Raw genomic sequence first — 22,263 nt, forward strand, 5'->3', positions numbered from 1 at the left:
CCTTTGTCTCCAGAATGAGGTCACCTCTTGTCTCTTTTCAGCCTCCATCTCAGTAAAATAATAGAAAATATAATTGTTTCATATTTCAGTTTTATCTCCTGAAGAATGGGAGTTAAAGTTACTTGTGCAGGCCATAATGTCAGCAAATCTGCCTTGTTTGCATGCCCATGCTTGAAATGCTGCTTTTGTATTTTTTTGTCTCAATTTTATTTATTTAGTGATTCCACTGAGCAGGTAGCTGAGTAGACTTCAGTCACGCAGGAGTTGGTTGTGCATGTGGCATTAGTGATGGCCAAGGCCTGCCTTAGATGTGAAGGCAAGGAAGAGGAAAAAAACCAGAATCCAAGAGAACAGATGAGAAAAGGAAGACTTTGGTCATAAAGGAGGGTAGAGAAGAACACCTGACTGACAAGGTGGCAGAAAAGAAGCTAAAGTTCTGGTATGGAGATACACTGCAAATGCAATGTGTGATGACACTGTTCCGATTTGTAATTTTAAGAACAACTGAAGAAGCGTGTTTAAATAAATGAGATAATTTTATTGATTTTTTTTTTTTAAATCATAAAATATCTTTCTGTCTTATTTTGGGGTAGATCAGATATACACTAATACTCATTTTAGGGGAGCTTATTATTTTTGTTTACCATAATGAGAATATATTCATCAGAGTTTTAAACAGCAAATTAATAAAAACACTAGTGTTTAGTTGCTTTATGGATCATCTCTTGTGTGATCAGGGTTATGTGCTAATACTTTGCAACATTATCTGTTGGTAGATACAAAGGAATACAATTTTCCTTGGTGGAGAGCTTATGAAAAGTCTCTTGTTTCATTAAAATTGTTCTCCGGGTGAAGAGCATGCGTGTATGATCGCTGTTCATTTTCCGAAATGGCACTTGAAGGGTTTGTAGCTAGGTTGAATTACAGTCAGATTACTCAAATTCCCTAGTGTCCCTAGATGATAGAAACTGCTTCACCAACAAATACATCAGGTAGCTTGTGCCCATTCTGTTGAGCTATGGGGTTTATTTCAGAATTTGGGAGGTTCATTTTTATGGAATAGATAGCTGAGAGAGTTAGCATTCTTGCCTGGATAATGTACTATTTATTTTGGAAGGAAGTTTCCCATGACTAAATAAGAACAAGATGTTTGACCACCTTCTAGGGAGGAGACCATTTGGTCAGCATAAAATTAAAAGAAAAAATTCAGAAGAGACAACTGACCATTCTTACGTGGTGTTTGAAATGTTTTCATGTTTCTTCTGGGCTTCAATTATACTCCATATACATGGCAAGAAGAAAGACCAGAGGTTTTGTTCTTTTCTTGGAAGTGTAGCTTTATCACATCGTTGGGAATTTATAGCCTAGTAATATGTAGTGTTTTTTCCATTCCTGCATTTTGCAATTGGTTTGTACAGCCTTATAGTTTGGCAGCTGAGAGCTCACTTTTTCATGATTTTTTTTGGCACGAAAGGGTTACTGTTCACATTTCCTGTGTAATTCCTTCTGATCTTTCTGGGCTGTAATTACTTTCTTGATGTTAAACATTCCCAGGCTCCTATAACCTTCTAGGCTGCTTGCACTGGCCAAGTTTGTCCCAGGTGATCATGTGGGCGAACCTCCTGTTTTTAAGGATAAAAATCTCTCCTTCCTGTGTAAGATAGGCTACATACTCATTCCTTTGCTGTGCAATCCCAAGAGAAATCTTTTAAAAAATAATAATAAGGTAACACATCACTCTGAAAGAGTCAGATGTAGCAGCCAAATAGATGACAAATCAAGTGTGTGGGTTTAGAATTTGCTGAATCTTGGTTGAATGACTGTAAGTTCACATTAAAGATTGTATTTTCTTAATACATTTGGAAAATAGGTTATGGTATAAAAAAGACAGATTTTGACTATAGCTTCTTACTTTTGACCGTATAATTGGAAAATCATTTTAAGCTTGCTTGAGTGTAGAACTACTTAGTTGAGCCTTCGGGATTTTTTTTTTTTTTTTAATTCTTTGCAGTAGCTGCATATCTTACAAAAAACAATAGGATATTGTTCAATTCTGTCTTTCCTACATAGTTCAATTACCCTGTATTTCTTCTGATTTTTAGTTTGTGGTATATAAGCAGTAAACACAAGGTATTATTTTGTTTTTAAATAGAAACTGCTGAAAAATGTTGGCTTCAGAGGTGTGGGAACTGAAATGTTCTGTTCTTCAAAGGCACTGAAAGGTCTGTCGTGCCACTGCTCAGCTGCTCTTCAGCTTTAATCTGGAGGAGCCACCTGTAAGAATGCGAGTGAAGTTTGCTTTCTGTGACCTTTATGCCGTTTTCTCGCAGTGCCAAGAAAGATGCAAGATGGTGATGGCAGGGTTTTTTTTAGGGTGTGAGGAGTTGTAATGTGCTGATATATTGACATCGGTGGGTGGGTATTTTTTTGTTACCGACAATGTCAGAGAAAGTAGCTGGAGGTTCACCATTGGTTCAAGAAGTAGCCCAGATTTTGATACTTCATTCAAGAGTGATCTCATTAGCTTCTTATCCTGTAACAGGTAATTTTTTTGGTCATAATCGTAGTCTTATTACCTCGCACATTTAATTGGCTGCTGTGTGAAATTCTCAGGCTGCAAGTAATTGTTTTGTTTAGCTGTAGTATTGTGCTAGCAACTCAGATACTCGGAAGTCTTCCCAGTGACTGATTGACTGAAGTCTTGTGAATGCATAACTGTGCTTGAGCTCAGTGGGATGCTGCTTGGAAGAAAACGTTATGTAGGTAATAAACTGTAGCAGTTTGAGCCCTTTTCTTAGTTTAATTCTTGTGCATACCGATGCCTGTGCTTTACTATATAAATAGAAGTTAGAGCAGTTGGTGTGCATGTTGTTCACAGTGCTGCAATGCTAGTGAAAGATAAGAAGAATATATTTTAGTGAAAATGTCTTTTTAATTTTTATCAGGAAGTCTTCTTGAATTCGATAACTTAGTTATAATTGGAATGCAGTCAGTATGCTGCCCAGTTCTTAATTGCACACTCTGTCATATAATTAGGAACACGGCTGTCAGATATGCCTATTTTTGTTGTTGAATCCAGACATTCTTCCTGGCATATTATTCAACACACAGAAAACTGGTCCTGGAGTAAAATTTCTATACAGTAGTCATGTGAAGAAAAAAAAAAACCCAAACCAAAAAACCCCAACTAACCCATGAAGTACCAAGTGAGTATAACTGAACGGACAGAAGAAGATACTGCTGATACCTTGAAATTAGACTGTTCCTTTGCCATTTTATCATGGCCTGCGTGTGATCTCCAGGTACCTGAGATTTTTTAGGAAACTTTGTATGAAGAAGACTTACCTAAACACATCCACTTGGGTATGTGTTAAATGTGTTGCAAGCAATCTGGGCTCCATGTGCAATGAAGTGCAGTAGGGTAGTGCTTTGGTTAAAACTTTTTTCAAAACAGTTTACTTCTGACTTTATATTATGAAAAAGTCATTTAGAGTTAGTTGAAAGTGAGTAGAACTGTATTGAAGCCTGCTTTCCGTCCAGTAGGATGTATAGATTGTCTTTCCTTTCTCTTTTCCTGTTTAATTTTGCTCCTGCTCAGATGAAGACAGTGAGGAATTACATGTTATATTGAAATTAAAGGTAGCCTGTTTTGAATTTACTTTCTAAAGTGCTTAGAATGTAACTGACCTGACTGTCCATTATAAATTTCACCTTTGCAGTGGAAAATACTGAGTGGTAATGAATTTTATTCTATGAGAAATATGTGGTTTCAGAGTCCTGTGCACATTACCTCCTGCTTTTTTTGTAGAAGGCATGTTATAGGATGTAAGCTGGTGGTGTTGATCTTGTGTGCGTGTTGATCTTCTAGTGGTTTAACTTAAAACTCTTTTGGATTTAGTTGTCTCTAATGTACTGGAGGCAAGGTGATGTGTTTAGCTGTGATGCAGGGAAGAACTGGACCTAATCTTAAGTGTGCTTAATGCAGAGAGAGAAGCTGTTTGGTTTTAACAAGCTACTATAGAATTATGGAATAATTTGAATTAGGTGAGCTTTTAAGCTTTCAGACAATGTAGTTAACTGTATTTTTATATTCAGAGTTCTACAAGTTCTCTCCTTGAGAAGACATGTAAATTACTGTTATGACAAAATGCATAAATATGTCTAGCATTTGATAGTAATTAATTCATTTCGCTTATCTAAGGCAAGATTAAGTGCCTCAGTTTGTAACTGGCTATAAAAAGTAACATGTAAACAAATTTAACACACATCAGGTGTAATAGTACATTTCGTAGAACTGCAGACACTTTGTTTTTAAATGCAGTGGTTTCTCACTTTCAATGTTCACAAACTGAAGTTTAGTCACGGAGCGCCTCTTGACTGGATTTTTAAGGGTAATTTTTACGACCCTGGCTTTCTTGAGTGACTTGAACTATTTATAACAAAGTATTAAGTACTGCTAAAATGTTGATTAGCACTCTTAATAGAATTATGTTATTTACCAATGGTGCACAAAAAGAATGATTGGCTCTTCCAGTTTTCTTGGATTTGTCCTGGCTTAGAAGATGCCGTGTATCCACTGATGGGAGAATTTCAGAACATGTGCTTTTTGCGCAACTGTCTTTCGGGATGTTTTTTTGAGATACTGGATTTGGCGGGCTACTTACATGAGAATTCCACAACATCGACTTCAAAATAGATTTGTGTTGCACATCAGCTTTTTTGTGGTCTACATTTTATCTTTGATTCTTTGTATTTACATACACATTACATACATATATATTTATATGTAAATATATTAACACTAATGTTTTAATTGGAATTGTCTTCATTCTTAGATAAGTATTTAGTGTGCATAAGATCTTCAAATTATGGCAGTCCTTTTTGCACTATGTATGTACTGCATTTTAATTCCATCTCTCTGCTTCCTGTGTGTTTAGTAATGCTTACTGACCTGATGCACATATTTTGCTATTATTTATTCTTTAATTTATTTACATATTTTAATTCCTAGAGTTCTGTATCGATGCTTTAGGGAGAAAAGTGAAACATGGAGTAGAGATCCCAGTAACGAAGGGATAGAAGGTGTGGGGATACTCTAGTAGCACAGTAAGAGGTTTTAGAAATCGGTAATATCAAAGTTCATTTGAATCATCATTTATTTTGAAAGGTTCATTAATTAACAGATACATATGCTGGAAAGCAAAATTAGTAAGTTGAAAAAGGACGTGCCAAAGTAATGTGGTTTTGTGGGTACACATTATGGAATCATAGAAAAATTTTTTTTGGATAGGACCACAGGAGGTGATCCACTCAAATACCCAGCTCAGAACAGCGCTACCTCCATAGTTAGGTGTGGTTATCCAAGGTCTTGTTTAGTTGTCTTGATCATCTCCACAGATGAATGGATGGATACTACACAGCCTCTGGACACCCTTTACCAGTGTTTGACCAATTTCACTGTGATTTTTTTTTTTTTTCTAATATCTCGATTTCTCCCATGGCAACTTGTCTGTAGCCTCCTGTCCTTCTCTTGCATAGCTTGAAGGACAGCCGGCTCTCATCTTCCATACACCCTCCTATTTTAGGTAGGTGAAGACGGCAGTAAGATTCCCACCTTAGCTTTCTCTTTCTACAGCTGAGCTCAGATATGTCTGTGGGGAACCCAAACATGAGCACAGCCCTGTAAGTGCAGAACAGGGAGGAGTATTTGGTTCCCTCAGCTTGCTCTTGTGTATCTATGGAAGCCTTTCTTGGCCTTCCACATCCCTTGTTAGTTGCAATTCCCAGTGATCTTTGCTTTGCTAATGCCCCCAGGCAATGTTTCTGTATTCTTCATGCTAGCTTCTTCCACTTCTACCTTTGGTATGCTGCTTTTATCTTGGAGCTCAGATAGGAGTACTCTGTTCATCTGTGTTGGCTTCTTCCACACCTGCTGCATGTCAAAATGCTGGCCCGTTCTTGTACTTTGGAGAGGTTGACCCTGAATATCAACCAGTTCTCCAGGGCTCCCTTATGTTTCAGGGTGGCCCTTTCGCAGATGTCACACCAACTAGCTTTCTGAACAAGCAGAAATGTTTCCTCAGGTCCAGGACTGCAATTTTGCTATTAGACTTGATTTGCTTTTCTCAAAGAGTCACCATCTCCTACAGCAAAGGTCACGTTCCTGACCAATTTTTTCTTTAGCATCGCCCTGTAACTTTGGAAGACTGTGTTAAGTCATTACTGTATTTTCCTTCTGAAAACGTTTAAGCCTTATTATAAAGTACTGGCAGCATATACTAGGATAGAATGTTGAAAAGTTAGGCAGCGAAGCTATGGTTTCCTGTTCTTGGTAAGAAATAAGATTTTTACAACCCAAAGAAGAATTAAACATACTCTTGCCTGTTGTTGCCTGAAAATGAAAATGTTTGGTGTAAGAGCTTGAAAATGTTCTTGAAATGTTCATGGAAACAAATTTCTTAATTCGTCAAAAATGTGTATGAAGAAGAAAAGAGGGATAGAACAGTTTGTCAGACTGTACAGTTGCTACTTGAGACAAAAATCTCTCTTCTGTTACACTGCCCACTCAGAATGTCTTGGTCTGAGCACTGCTTGTAAGGAGAAAAAGCAGGTATGCTGGGTAAAACTGGCATCTTTCATTTTAAACCTGAAATGGGCATGATTTCTGTAGCTTAAAATTAGATAATACTCAGTTGACAAAAGCAACCATGCATTGAAGATTTGGCACTGAAAACAGTAATTTCAGATTAGGTGAGAATCTCTACCAGTGTAGTAAGCTAGTTGGTGGACTTTTGTATTGGACTGTACAAAGGCTTTTGCTTTCTGAGTCCTACCTATTGAGAAAAAACTAATTTGTTGTTTGTCTGAAATAATTGAAACCAGTGCACATGTTTATATTTGTTAATGAATTTCAGGCAGCATTGTTTTGTTCTGGAATAGGAAACAAAAAGGTTGGGGTACTGGGGTGATAATTTTCCCACTTACACCTAATATTTAGCAGTTCCATTTTTTTTGTTTCTGGAAGATTCATATATTTTCGAAAGTATCTCTTTTCAAAGTTCACAAAGCACGCATCCAGCTTACACTTACTCACTGGATTTTTACTAAATAAAATAGGCAGTGATTTTTGAAGGGGGGGAAAAAATCTGTAAACACCTTTGCTTTCTGCAATTTATTGATGTTTACAGTAGCATAACAAGCAAGATCCCGGGTGGCTGTTATTTCTGACCACTTACAGAAAGCATGCAAGTTCACTGATGGAAATAGCATATTTGCAGCTCTTACTAACTAGTTAAAACATTTTTTTGTCCGCCATAGATAAATAGAGGAGCAAAAGAGGCCTGATAGGCTTAGCTAATGATAAGTTTTACTGCCCGGTTTACCACACTTAGAGACTACTATTTAGCTAATGAAGAAAATTGGATTAAGTGTAGTGATAGAAATGTGGGCCCTTTTTTCTGTGCCAAGAGAAAATGAAGCATCGTGATGTTTTTGATGTTTGAGATGTAGTACCCCTCAGAATTTTTTCTGTCTATATTTTTAAGCCTTTTTAATGGTAGGGGTTTAGATGAACAGTCATGAGAATAGAGAACTTCAAAAGATATTTTACAAATTGAAAGGGATTAGGAAACAGGAATACACTGCATCTTTGTTATACATGTGTTTCTTCTGTCTAGAAAGAGTTCTCTTCTTGCCATCTGGTTAGATGCACAAAGTAGTTTTATGCTTTCTGTATGATCTGTTAAATGTACATATATTGTCTAAACTTGTTACTGATTGGAGGCTTCTGTTAAAAGTCCTATCCAAAACTTTGCGTTTCAGTACCTTAAATCTCATTCTTCCATCTGTATAAAATGCATTTGTTTTTCAGTCATTTTCATCATCTTTAAATACAGTAGGTGTTAAAGATATTGCAGTTTTGCAAATACTTACAAATTATGTATGTATGTAGCCTGAAATATTGTAAAAATTAGTTATCTGTTTATCTTTAAAGATAGCTGTCATCAACAGAAGTACCTATTTTTTTAGATTAATCAAGAGATTGTGGGTTTGAATCGAACTCTTTGTCATTGCCATTGCATATTTCTTTTTTAAGGTTAATTCAGTTCAAACTTGTAGCATGATCACTGACATTTACATGCTATGGATCATGAGGCCTGCATGCAGTAAGTGAATTCACACAGATCAGAAATATCTGTAGAAGAAAAGTGGGAAATGTCTTTGGCAGTTATCACCGTTATTTTTTCTCTCCCCTCCTCCCTTCTAATGCTCTAATAAGAAAGTAGTTGGGTTGGATGGGTGAATGCTTGATGCAGAAGAAGATGCAGGTTGTTGGCATGCACCCAGTGTGCATGTAAAAAATACAAAGTTTACAACACAGACCTTAAGTTATTTCACTATTAGTGTACGGCGAATGAACTTTACAGAGAGAAAGTGAATGTGATAGAAATAATATGTAGGGCTTTCTGCTTTGCAGCAACGGAAGCGCCGATTTCTGTTTTTACAGAAATATGTTCACTAATGTTCTTTCCACATTAAAACTCTTATCTAAATCTTTACGGGATATCGTGGTCTTTGTCCAGGCTTGTGTAGTTCTGCTATTTTGTGCTAGTTTTTTGAGATAAAGCAAAATAATAAACCATCACAGCTTTGTAATGAAAATGATAGTGGACCTAGTACCTTGTGTGTTAAGACATTTTTAACAAGTGTTTACTGGAGAACCTCTGTGAAAACTTAAGATGTCACAACAAAACCTTACAGACTTTTCTGTGGTTTGTATATTAAACATTCTGTTGCCTACTTTAACAGTTCTAACAATGCAAAAGAAAAATAGTGATACTGTGCCAGTGTTTTAACTGACAAAATTTGTTGGAGGATTTTTATAAATGGAATTCAGATCCTAGAAACATGAGTAGTTCCTTAAAACCTGTTCTGTATTGAAAAAGGAAAATTAGAAGAATTCAGCCTGTTGCATGTATGGGGAGTTTGTGCTGATAAATCAAGTGGCCACTGATCAGTTTCTGAAGCTTCTAGGATACTTGTTTATACATATATACCACAGGTTTCTAACAAATAAATTATTCTGGTTAATTCTGTACAAGTTTTCTTTCTTATGCATGTAGCATAAATAGTGCAGATGTGTGTTAGGAATTGTGACTTAACTTTGCATGTTAGGAGCCAAGAGCAAGGTCTGCATGCACATATCTCCCAATTTAATGTTTAAAACAAGAGCAAACTTTAAAAGCAAGGAATACTTGAGCATAAGAATATGACTAACTTGACAATTGCTTGCTCATTTAGATACTCCCAGAGAATTCTTCTCTTAGCAAACATGATTTGTTTGGTTAAAACAAGGTAAGAAGGGGAGTGAAGTTAGCAATAGAGTTTAAAGAATGGAGAGCTGATGATAGCAAGCACTACATGGCTTGGAGACAGTTGGTTAAGGAGCTAAAGATATTAATAAAAATCTGTGGGCAGTAGAGTACAATAGAATTCCTTAAATATAGAGGGTGTTCTTAAAGCTTAGTAATGATAGAAGTCCAATAATGGGCAAGGATGATATATTTCTGCTGTGCAGAAAAAGGCATAAATATTCAATAAATATTATGTTCTGTATTCAGAAAGAGGCTGGATTATGCTTTTACATCTCACCTCCTCCATCATTAGTGATGGAAAGAATGTATTATCGCTGTACCAGCAACTATTAACGCTAAATGTTTTTAAATCTGCTGCACTGACACCTACAGATACTAAAAAAAAAAAAAAGCTTAGAAGCTATATGAATTAATGATTTTGAATTTTAACAAATCATAGCACAGTGGAGAAATTCTAGAAGGCTGGAAGAGAAGGGGGACTAATGAACCCAAATTTAGAAAGTAATGTGAGCACCTTGAAAAGGCAGATAGTAGTATGCCATCACTGTAGATTCAAAGAAGGATTGCATAATTAATGCTGATCAGAACGGACAAGTCGGTCCATACCTTGTGCTGCTGCATGGGGTTACTCCATGGGAAGGCACTTGCATTTGCCTTCACCCGTGTTGAATTTCACAGATTCTGATAGCTCTTTCCTCCAGCCTGTCTGGGTCCTTCTGAATAGAGGCCCTGCCCTCCAACTCCCAATTTCATCTCAGTTGCACACATGCTAGGATTGCACTCTATCGCATTATCCGGGTCATTTATGAAGATGTTAGACAGTGTTAGCCCCAGGATCAATCCCAAAGGCATACCACTGGTAAATGGTTGCCAGTTGAACTTTATACCACTGGTCACCGCCACCCTTTAGCCTGACAGTCCAGCCAGTTTTCCATGCACCTTATCTACTTCCCAATACATATCTCGCCAATCTGGTTGTGCGGATACTGTGGGATACCATGTCAAAGACCTTCATAAAGTCAAGATGAACAACACCCACTCTCTTTATCCACTGGACTAGTCATCTCATCACAGAAAGTAGTTAGGTTAGTTGGGTATGATTTCCCCTGGGTAAATCTTCTGGCTCTTCCCAGCCTCCTCCCTCTCCCTCACGTGGCTGAAAATGGCTTTGAGGAGGCTTTGCTCCATAACCTTTCTGTGGACTGAGATGAGGTTGACTGGTCTGTAGTTGCCCAGATCCTCTTTCTTGCCTGTCTTGAAGATGGGTGTAGATGTGCCCTTTTCCAGTCTTTGGCATCAAGGGAGATTCCCATGACTTGTAAAAGATGATAGAGTGCATCCTGGCAGTGACACTGATCAGCCCCCTTAGCGCTCTTGGGTACATCTTTCTGATCTTATGGATTTGTATATGTCTGGTTGTATTCTCTTACTAAACTGCATCTTCACCTACTGTTGGTGAGATTATGTTACTCCCGCAGCCTTTCTATGCCTTCTGTCACTTGGTCCCCTTCTCCATTAAGCATTAGGCCCACATTTTCCTTAGCCTTTCTTTTGCTGCCAGTGTGTCTGCCGTAGTCCTGTCGCCTTTCCCGTCCCTTGCTAGTTGCAACTCCAGGCGAGCGCTGCCTTTCCTAACTCTCTCTGTGCGTGCTTGAGTAGTGTCTCAAATAGTTAAAACACTACTGCAATTTAGAGACACTGAATATGACTACCAAAGTTTGAATTTGGCCATAATGTAGGAATTAGTACCACTATTCAAAAAAATACGTTTGGTTATTTAATTACACTAATTAATGTGTAATTGAGCAGAACTAAGTGTTAGAATTTTCAGACTTGACATGACTAAAGCAGTATAGGTGTCCCACAGGTGGTTTTCATGGGAAATTAATGAAAAGGTACTGTGTGTGAAACCACAAAAGCCTAGTTGCATTAAAAGCTTGGTCGTGCTTAATTGTTTTTCTCTTGAAGTACTAATTCAGTTTGGTCTTGCTTAGTTTGAGATTTAACTGAATGAATTAGGAATACAAATATCCTTAGGAACAGAAGGCAAAGCTGGAGTCCCATAGAGAAAGAAGAATGTTCCCAGGGTTAGCATAGTGTGTGCACCACAGCTGGTTGCTGGACAGTGGCCAGGAATAATTTTGACATGTTTATTTCACATTTTTTCTCCATGAACGTGTTTTGAGGACACTTCATTAAGTATGTCCGATAGCCTTTGAAGCTCTGTGCCTTTAACGTTTTTCAAAGAACAAACAGGGTGGTGGATACAAAAATGAAAATTATATTGGCAAGGAGTATTTGCACAATGAAAACAACACAAGATAAGTGAGTGAAGGCAGTGAACTAGGACAGGTTAGACTTTGATTTATTCTTTTTTTCATGTTTATCTGTGTGAAAGTCTTTTGTAATAAGAATGTGTTTCATCAGTAGCATTGTGTGGACAGACAGTAATAAATCCTGTGAAAAAGATATCATTTAAATCATAGAATATGAATATACACTTTGTCTTGCAAATGTTGTCCTGTATACTGCATGGTGAGTGGCATACCAGTTTGAACAACAGCCGCTATTTTATATGGTGCTTTTGGATGCTAATCAATCAAGCAATGTCACCAAATCTAGATAAGCCTGTGGAGTATTTTTGTCTATCTAAATTTTATGATTGGTATTTTGAAATGTGTTTATACCAGATTGACTAGAAAATATACTCTGTTATGTTTTGCTTGTTCTTAAAATAAATGATACATCAGTCACGTAGTCCCAGCGGTTGCTTGGTCAGTTGGGTCAGACCTCCAGGATCCCCCAGGCAGGGAATTGGGGCATTCCATGCAGGAGAATCCATTGAAGCGGTGACAGTCCTTTCTCAGAAAATGAGAGGGATATGACTGCTTGAGCAAAGAATGCAGGCGAACAGCTGAACTTCTCTGCTGGTGTCTCTGCAGGGAGGGAGGATGCTGCGTCCCCTGCATGTGCTCAGCACACAGCTGGGTGATGGCTTCTCTTGCTGTGGTTTTCACAAGGGTTCTACAACTGTAGTCTGCTTCTTCAGCTGTGAAAGTTGAACTGCCCTTAATTTTGCGAGATAATTTTGACTAAGTTAGCTGTGTGTTGGCAATTCTTTTTATTTACAACAATGAAATTTATGCAGTATTCTTTAATACTTAAGATACTTACTGTCACAGAACTTAAATAAAATGTGACCTTTTAATATTTGCACTAAACTTGGAACTCTTGAGTTTTTTGAGGGTGTTTTAGTGAGATGATGTCTGAATTTGTAAACTTAATATTTGATGATTCTTGAAATGTAGAACAGTTTGCTATATGCTTAGGAGGCAGTAAATGTGGAAGTCATAGGATTTAAGTTGCTCATGCCGGTCATTATATTTTATGGGGTTTAAGTGTGATCTCTTAAGTATATATTCCTTTCTGGCGAGTAGGATCATGTTTGGGAAACATAGGATATAATAGTTCTGCAATGTTTTTAATGTTCAACATCATTAAGAAAATCCAACTATTGTGTTTACATAACTGGTTTTAAAAGTATATGTGTTCTTAAATTGTACTGGGCACTCGGCTAAAAAGGTTCTTAGCCCTGAAACACAGTCTTGGTTAGCAAGTTTGGGAGCAGAATCAGTGTAGCACAAAACCAGTCAAAACAGTCCATAGTACAACATCTGATGAGTTATTTGGTATATTTTTCAGTATGGGGCAGTCTGCAAGGACCAGCTGTGCCTCACAACAGTTACACATTCTCGAGTGAATTCTTCTGTAGAATTTGGAAGCTGAGTTCGCCTGAAGAAAATAGGCCTTTTCATTCAGTGTAAGAAACTAAATATTTCAGTGGATAATTTTATTAAGAGCTTTTTTGGTTGAGAGAAATTAGGCCTTAGGATCTAGTATGCTTTGATTGGTCTTAGGCATTGGGCAATGTTACTTTTTAATTTTTTTGGCACTAAGACCCTTTTTCTTTGTTTCTTTAACTTCTGCCTTAGAAATGTGTGTGTTACAGGCAAGCCCTTTTCAGGGGGGACTTTCTTGTAGAAGTCATTGATAGGCAATTTGAATTTTAACATCCTGGAAATCCATAGCATCTTTGCCTAGCTCATTTATTGCTTCATCAGGCACAGTCATAGCTTTGCCTTCTCGCTTTGTACTTTGCAGCATGTAGTAGTAAGCGCCTTTTATTTCTTATAACTTTTTTCCCCAGTTCTTGAATGCTTGTTTTCCTTGAGTCTTTGAATAAGACACATTCAAGTTACTTTTTAAAATGTAGTGTATTTTTTGTATGGAGGATATGGCTGCACAAACATTAGAAATGTCAGAATGTAGCTTTCTGACTGACAGCTGTCTAGCTGACTTTTTAAGGAACTCTGTAATGGAAATTCTTATTAAAAAACAAACAAACAAACAAAAAACAACAAAAAAAACCCAAACCCCACAAACCATAGATGATGCTCACTTGTTTAGTACCATGGCAAAATTTAGTACTATGCTCAAGTTTGCACCCGTAAGGTCAGAAATAATTCCATTCTTTGAGTGAGAATTGCAAAGGCAATTCACCTTGCAAAGTTTAGAACGTTTTTTTGCTTGTTGTCAGCTGTTGGTTACCTTTCTTCTAAGCAGAACATAATAAACTCTGGACATGTTGTTAAAAATAGCAAAAACCCTTGACAAAATTGTTCTGAATGACACAGTAAATTTTATCTTATTTTTGTCCCCTGAGGGATTCAGGTTAGTGTCCAAATAACTCAAAATACCATAGTCGAAGTAGAAGTGATTAGGGATTGATTGTTTCTTGTTTAGCCCTTCCATAACTTAAGGGCCAGATGTGATTCTGCAAAGACTTTAGTGCCATGTTTCAAACTAAAGTCAGTCAGATGGTGCAAGTGAATGTGTCGTACTCTTGTCTTAATCCTTAAATTATTAATGGAATTCTTAGGGCTGTGTTATCTGAGACATTCAAATACGTTTTGACTATGTGTGAGTAAGTTCTGAGGTATCGAATATCTCTAAAATATGTAAGGACTACCAAATAAGGAAAACAGAACGCTTGCTCTCATTTCAGCATTGCAGTCCTGGCTGATTATTTCTGTAGTCTAAATTGATAATTAACAGAATCCTGAAACTTCATTTTAATTGGAAAATTGTCATTACAGTGCCAGTTATAGCTTATTCCTCAAATGTCAAAGTTGAGGAAGATAAAAAGAAGCAAGTAAAGTACAAGTACAAGTAATGTTTTTTTTTTTTTTTTTTTAGTCTTTCCTTTAGTCATCTTTATTTTGGTTGGTACCTTTGTCATACATTAACCTCGTTCTGCTCTTTGAAATAATTTTATCTGTAGTCTAAGAGCAAGTAAATAAGAAGTATATATGGTATTTATTATCAAATATCTTTGTTCTCTGCCACTCAGTCAAATTCTCTTTAATCCTTCAGCATAGCATGAAATCCAGGAAGGTTTTTTTTGAGTCCTCTTTAGCTAATTCTGAAGTGTGGTAAGAGCATTGCAGCAGGAATTGCTGGAACAGTCTGTCCTATGTACATAGACCAATGTTACTGTGATTTTCAGGCTATCCTTTGTTGTCAAGTGGTAAATATAATTTGATTTCAGAAAAGGCATTTGTTGGGGTTGGAGGTTTTCAAGACCCATCTGGACAAAGCCCTCAGCTCAGTGTTGACCCCGCTTTAAGCGGGAAGGTTGGACAGGATGACCTAGCATGGTCCCTGCCAACCTGAATGATTACGAGAGTACCTGTGTGCACAATTGCAGATGTTTGTCTAATGCTGTGTCAGTTTTATTATAATTGCAACAAAATTGCTGTTTAGTATTTGTGATATTGTTTATCCAAGAAGAAAGCTAATGTACTGCAGCAGATACATAGTGAAAGATAAATCATGTATTCTGTCCTTATTAGACCAAAACAGTCATCAGTTATGAACAACAGCAAAGTCAAAAAGTCTCACAATTTAATCAGGCATTGCAAACTGAAAACCATAATGGTGTACTGCAATTCCACTATGAGTGACATTACATATATCTTTCAACTCTCTTAGCAATATAGATTCTGTCTTATGAAACTGCGTTGTTGAGAATCCTGGCAAAACTTAGCCGTTTGGACCCAAGCAATAAATTAATGCTTAGTTTAGGATGAGGATAACAGGGGGAGGGGGGAGCAGGAGTAGAAGGAATTGCGTAGTTTGAATTTTAAAGTAAATTCTAGAGTAGTCATCGCCAAGTAAGAGTGCTAGATGTTCCTGTTCCTTGATTTTTACAAATACTAAATTAATTTGAATTTATAAGAACTATTGACAACAGACATTTCATGTAGTGTCTTATAAAAATGAAATGAGTAGTTTGTATTTTCCAGAAATATTGTTTCAAGCTGCCCTCAGAACCGAGAATAAAATGTAGCAATTTGTACTGATTTATCATTTCACAGTTACTTTCACAACATTAAGATCCAAGGCTGTATTTTAAAATCAGAAGCTTTGACTTTTTAATACACAAGAATGGCAAAGATGTCTAATACAGATGTGGAACTTATGCAGGACTCCTTTGAATGCCATGAACTGCAGAACTACTGAGAAGGTATTTACTAAGGGAAACATAAAAAGACAATCTGTCATTTTAAATTGGAAATTTGGAGAAAAAGATGTGATTTTTTGGCATACTGTGAATTGTCTAATATTAGGCATAATAGCAATTGTGCTGTTCCTCACTCTTTTTTAGTTTTTCAGAATCGATTTGTTTTCTCAAAGTTGGTTATTTGCAGTCATAAAAACTGTTCAACTACAATTTATTTAATACACATTTATTTCATAAAATGAAGAATCAATATTGCTCCTTCTTGAGCCTTCTCTTCTCCCAGGCATCCTTTTGCGAAACTTATATTTTATACGTTTGTGTTTTTGTTTTTTTCTCAGGTCCTTGAATTTGCTCTCTTGGAGATAGTTGTAGTTGTAAAATAAAAATTACTGTATGCTGGGCTGCAATAGTGAAAAAATGTGTGGAATATCCTCATTTCTTGCAGTGTATGTGCTAGTCTTTATTCATACAATTGAAAAACCTTAGAAGTTGATTCCAAATGATTTATCTCCTCAAGAAAAGCAATCACTTTTCATTTGCTTTTTATTTTAAGCCAAACGTTGAAGTTGCCCTATGTTGTTTCATAAATGAGCTTTTATTATCAGCATCACATTATTGAAAGTAGCATAGAACCTGTCGTGTAGGCACAGTTCCACTCTGACAGATGGGCGTAGTGTAGGCGTGCCAGCCAACCATTCTATACGTCGCCTAACAGAGTATGAAGGGAAGAATTTTTGTCCAGGATTGCCACTGTGGCATTCAGTGTGTGTAAGGCTTGAAGTTCAGGAAATGTGCTCGGACGGCCCCATTACATAGGATGACCAAACATTTAAAAATAGGCTGGTTTTTAGATTCTGCTGGGTTTGTACTGGGAAGAGTGACCAGTTGCAATAAGGCTTCTGTTTCTTTTTGGCTGCCTGTTGAAGTCACCTAATGGGCTCAGCCAAAAAGAATTCTGCCATGGACACACATTTCTCCCTGATTAATTACCTAAGTATGGAAGTATAAGCAGTGTGTAATTTCTCTTGTAAGAAAGCTGCTGTTTGTGACTGCATGCATATCTCTTTGGATATAGAATAGGAGGATGAGGATCTACCGATGTAGGATGAAATCCTACTGTGAAAATGTGATTTAAAATAGAAAATTTTGAATAGGGATAAATTGGACTTCTGCAACTGAAGGTTTATATAGTGAAAGGCAGAATATTTTTGCAGGTTTTCAGAAATGCAAATCAGCTATTCCTTGATTATTGGGGTTTGGGGTTTTGGATTTTTTTTTTATTATTTTTTAAACAAATTAGCTTAATGCCTTGTGCTTGATTTTTATAAAGTAGCTGAGCACTGCAGGCTTTTGGCAAATACACTTGCTTGAACAAATGCTTTTGTGTGTTATGCTAGTCAATCTTTGTCTGGAATTTTTACCTTCCTCTGTAATTTTTGCATAGCTTCAATGTTTTAATCGTTTATTTCAAGTCTAACTTGGCCTTTAAATACCAACAGATTTTGCTAACTTTCGTGGAAGTTATGCTGATATGATTCATTCATGCTTTTTGAAGAACTTGGTTTCTGTTAAAAAGTTTCAAAATTTGGGGAAATAATAGTTGCATGGCACTGTCATTTACAAGATGGCACAGTATGTGGAAGAACAGGTGTGAAAAATGAAGTGAATAAAATTACTTTTGAAATGTAAATTGTCATTTTGTGGGCTTCTGTTAGGAGAATGTCTTTTCTAAACTGTACTAAGTATTTAATTTTTCTCTTTAGCCGAATGTTTTCCTTCTGAAATGAAATTACATAATAATATTTAAGTAACACTTCTTTACATGCCTAGTTTTAAATTAAAATTCATAATTAAGCTTAATATAAAATTAGAAGATTTGATTTAATGCTTTCTTCCTGTACCTAAACTAATGTTCATTGCATTAGAAAGTGCAGTCGTCATTGGGAAGCTTTGTTCTTTTAACAAAAGATACCAAAAATAAATTCAGTTAGGGTCATAGTGGTTTAGTTTAATACTGTTATGATAATGAGTACTATAATTACTTTCAGATAGCTCTTCCTTCCCAGAGGATGAGATTTTTAGTTTTGATGCCTGCTTAAAGCACGAGAATGACAGTAAAATTAATGTCATAACCTTTACAGCCTATTTATCGTTTTCTGTGTAGTATCCTAAAAGATTTTATGTAACATCTAAAATAAATGTCTTGGTATGGACAAGCATCAAATTAGGTTAATTGGGTTCACCTGATATTCACATTCAGTCTGTCTATCAGGACACCAGTATCATATAAAAGACCTGTGGGTATCTTTCTGTGAAAATTGCTTTTAAATTATTACATGTATATGCTCTACTTCCTCTGATTGTTAAAGACCAATTTACAGTGTAGTTTTTTTCCAGTTTATTTGATAGTTTTACTTTTTCTTGTTGAAAATTCATTTATTCATTCATTTATCCTTTCATTCTGTGGTAACGTAAGGAGTAGTATAGGCATGATAGAGCTTATTTTGTGGCATGAAGATAAATTTTACTTTTTAATTCTGTCCAACTTCAACTCCACTTCACTTGAAATTCCTGTGATAGATTTCTTTTCATCTCTGACCAGTCAGGAGCAGATTTCAAGAGAACTATTTTGAGTTCTGGAGTACTGCCTCTTGAGTGATTTTATTTATTGTCCTATGGTAGAGATACAAAATGAGCAAAACAGATTTTAAGATTATATATAATTTTAAGTTTTATCTTTGGGATAGGCAATCATGTGGAAAAAAATGCCAGATAGAAATAATCAATATAATATTCTCTATTTGGAAAGAACCAGTATTGGACTCAAATGTAACCAAGGAAGACTAAGCATGTTTGCCTCCTCAGTATTCGACAAAAACAATGGGACATCCTTAGTTTTTAGTGGTGTCCAACCTCAAATTTGTTCTGGACATAAGAGTGTAAAACAGGTAAAAAAATTTAGTTTATTTTATTTCTAAGGTTGGCTCTTTTTTGAACATAAACGTGTTTTTTTTTATGGAAAGCAGTCATGCCAAGCCAGATTTATAGTCAAATGAAAAAAAAAATTCTTATGAGGGCAGGTATATAGGTAGCTGTATAGGTGTTATCCTTTAACTTCTGTATTGTGCATTGATTCAGAATTTCAGAACTTTTTTGTAACACTGCAGTTTATGTTTAGGACTTGCACCACATATATGCAGATATTAAGTATCTATTAAATATGTTACAAATTGGCTGAAAGATGTCACAAACTTTAAGTGAGAAAGGAAGATGAATCACTATACTTGTAGTAAAGTTGTGGTGGGACTGGTTCCAAGACTAGCGCTAGGCAGTGATCAAAAAGACGCTGTTGATAAATTTGAAAATAGTGTAAAGTGCAGACAGGACACTCAGACAAAGTTATGTGGTTTGCTTTGTAAATGGTATTTGTATTCAAAGAAAAAAATGCTTTATTACAATCATACATGTAACAATGGACAGAAAAATTTGAACGGACGAGAAGTAGCAGCTTGCCGTGACTCCAAAATCTTGAGCTTTTCAGTTTTTCCCAAAAGGAAGATTACTTAATTAAATATCTGCAAAAGTACAGGGCAGTAAAAGGTTCTTTGGTGTAACAGCAAAAAAATAATTCATGAATGGCTAGAAGATGAAAAGTTAATTTGAGAATTTTTAAATACTTTTATTGATGGTAGCTGATCAACGTACTAGTCTGTAAAATAAGCACTGGATTTTCTAGATCAAGACCATTATCTTACTGCAGTTAAGGTTGAATTCAAGTCGGATGTGCTTGTACAAAATTTGTATGGGCCAATCTTCTGGCCTAGCATTAAGGGTATGTGAATGCTTGGAAGAAGATGTGGAGCTTGTGTTTCCACATGATATTCTAAGAATTACTGATCTGTATCCAGAAGTCTGGTTTATGTGCTAGAATTCTTAAGAGGAAGTAGTAACCATAAGTGAGGCACCTTTTTAAATTATTTAACGCTCCCTACAACTGGAAGGGACCGTGAAAACTTATGAAAATGTGACCTCAGAATAATAATTTTGAGAACCTTCATTTGAATATCATTTCTTACATTGTTTTTTACAATATGTGTTGCTGTAACTACTTCAGTATGTTTTTTCAAGTATTGGAAATCCTAAAGTGGAAGAAGAACTTCTGCAAAAGGATCTTACTGAGCAGAAGGATGTCTTACACTGTGGATGACAAGTTGAAAATCCACGCTGGTTCCTAGAAGTCTTTTGCCATTCCAAAATTACATCAGTGTGGCCTGTTCCAGGCTTGTAGATTAAGAGGGAGTTGTCTATATGTTACCACGATGTGAAACTACATTTAGATGAGCCGACATATGTTTGTGTAGTGGGTCTGACAGACCAGAGGTTGACAGCTTAAGTACCACGGACAGAGGCTCTTTGAGGCAGCCTGGGATCTGCTGGTGCACGTCTGCAAGCCTGTACCAGGAGGTGCTGGTTGACATACAAGAGCTGCTTATTACATATGGCTCAGCACAGCACCTGTCTGCTGTCTGAGAGGTCTCCTCATAGCAGCCACGCTCAATTTTCTTTTATGCTTTAGTATTGAACTTCCTGGAAATGGAATTGGTTTTGCCTCTTTCATGCTTTACAGAACGATCTCCTTCCTACAATCTCTCCATTGCTTTTTGAGAGTCAATTGCACGATGGTAAAGAAATATATTCGAGGCTTATTTTTGTGTTTGATAGTTGTGTCAGAATTTGTCCTAACTATTTTTACATTTATCCAAAACCAGTCTTTTGGTACTTCATGTGCTCAGAAAGGGACTCTTGAGTGCATGTCTGGAATATTCTTTATGTAAGATTCTACCAGCTGTTAAATTGGCCAGGAAAGTACGCAAACTCCACATCTCCACAGCTGGCTCTGCTTATGGGAAATACTATAGATATGGACTGGCATGAAAACCTAGATCTAAGTAAACCCCCAAGTAGTTGGACTTCCATCTGTATCGGTCAATGGACTTATCTATTACTATCCCCAAGCCTCCAACTGCATCAGGAGAACGAGAGTTTTATACCTTGTGTGACTCGTAAAGTGTTAGTGGTGTTCAGCCAAACCAAAGTGTTACGCGATCATTCCAAAAGCTTGACCGTTTTATGATAAAGAAAATCTAAGTGGATCATAACACAATTTTATATTGTCATTGTGTTGTACTGTGTGTTTCTTACTTGACTGTTGAGTCATGCTTGACCAAAGCTTAAGCAACACACTGCACCAGAAAGAAATAGCCCACTCTTTAAGTTACTGGGTGGCCACTTGATGTAGTGCTATTTTATGGAAACATTAAGCATCAAATTTTGTGGTAAGTACCAACGTGAAATTCAGGAGAGGTGGCAGTGTTTGCTTCACAAATGCAAGCTAATGTCTTCATTGTAGCATCCATGGAAGATTCTGCTTGTCAGTCAGTTATATGGTGTCCATGCAGTCAGATGTTTGAAGGAAAATGGTTCCTTAACCCTGCATTGTTTGTGATTTTTCAGAATGCATTGTTACCTTGGAATTCATGATGTGTCCTCTTTTCTGGCTTTAACGGAGGTTTTCAATTACAAGAAGCTGAAGTTAGTTGTACCCAGTGTTGAGATATGGAGATTACATATAAGGGTGTTTGTGATCCAGAGAAACACTTGGTTTAAAACTCTGGTGGTGTTTTGCATGAGGTTATGGGCATACTGGGATCCATTCTGAAATATAATTTTGGAAAACTATTGCCATTGTCCTATTTTTTTTTTCTAAGTTCATGAAAATTTATCAGAACTTCTAAGTATCTATATTTCTTCTTTCCAGGAACGTTGTCCTAACTATTAAAGGACATAATGCAGAATCCTTTAACTTTTTCTGCAGGTATAGTATACTTTCTGTACTTTTTTGAGAAATTAGAAGCTTGTGACTCAAAATGTGGAAGAAATATCATCATCATTAATAAATCATTGTATAACTTCTGTCTACCATTCTATTCTAATATGATCTTTAAAAAGAGGAAACCATTACACTGCAGCATTTATCACTTCAAACAATTACAATAGCTAAGATTGTTTTCTTCTTTAGGACATTGCTCATTGCTGTTACCACCTGTAGTTGAAACTTGAAATATATAAATCTGTTTCTTGTTTGATTCAGCGGAATTAAGTATTCAGGGTTTATTACAATTTTTTAATGCTCATATATTTGAAAATCATTGTCATATTTGACCCCCATATCATTGGGGGTCAAATCTACCTGCAAGTTATGCTACAAGAGTAGCACAAACAACAAAATAAATACTTAGGAAGAAA

The 22,263-nt window shown here is 36.4% G+C and overlaps 1 protein-coding gene across 1 annotated transcript in view; it reads left to right on the forward strand.

Annotated features, from left to right (window-relative positions):
• Positions 1-22,263, forward strand: part of ZNF438 (zinc finger protein 438) — a 55,065-nt gene that overhangs the window by 13,844 nt on the left and 18,958 nt on the right. The window contains exon 5 of the mRNA XM_082479221.1: positions 21,776-21,832. Coding sequence (XP_082335347.1) covers positions 21,805-21,832 — 28 coding nt within the window. The 5' untranslated portion in view covers positions 21,776-21,804. The remainder of the gene's footprint in view (positions 1-21,775; positions 21,833-22,263) is intronic.

Source organism: Vanellus vanellus (assembly GCF_965231255.1).
Source record: "Vanellus vanellus genome assembly, chromosome: 2".
In the NCBI taxonomy this organism is placed as follows: domain Eukaryota; kingdom Metazoa; phylum Chordata; class Aves; order Charadriiformes; family Charadriidae; genus Vanellus; species Vanellus vanellus.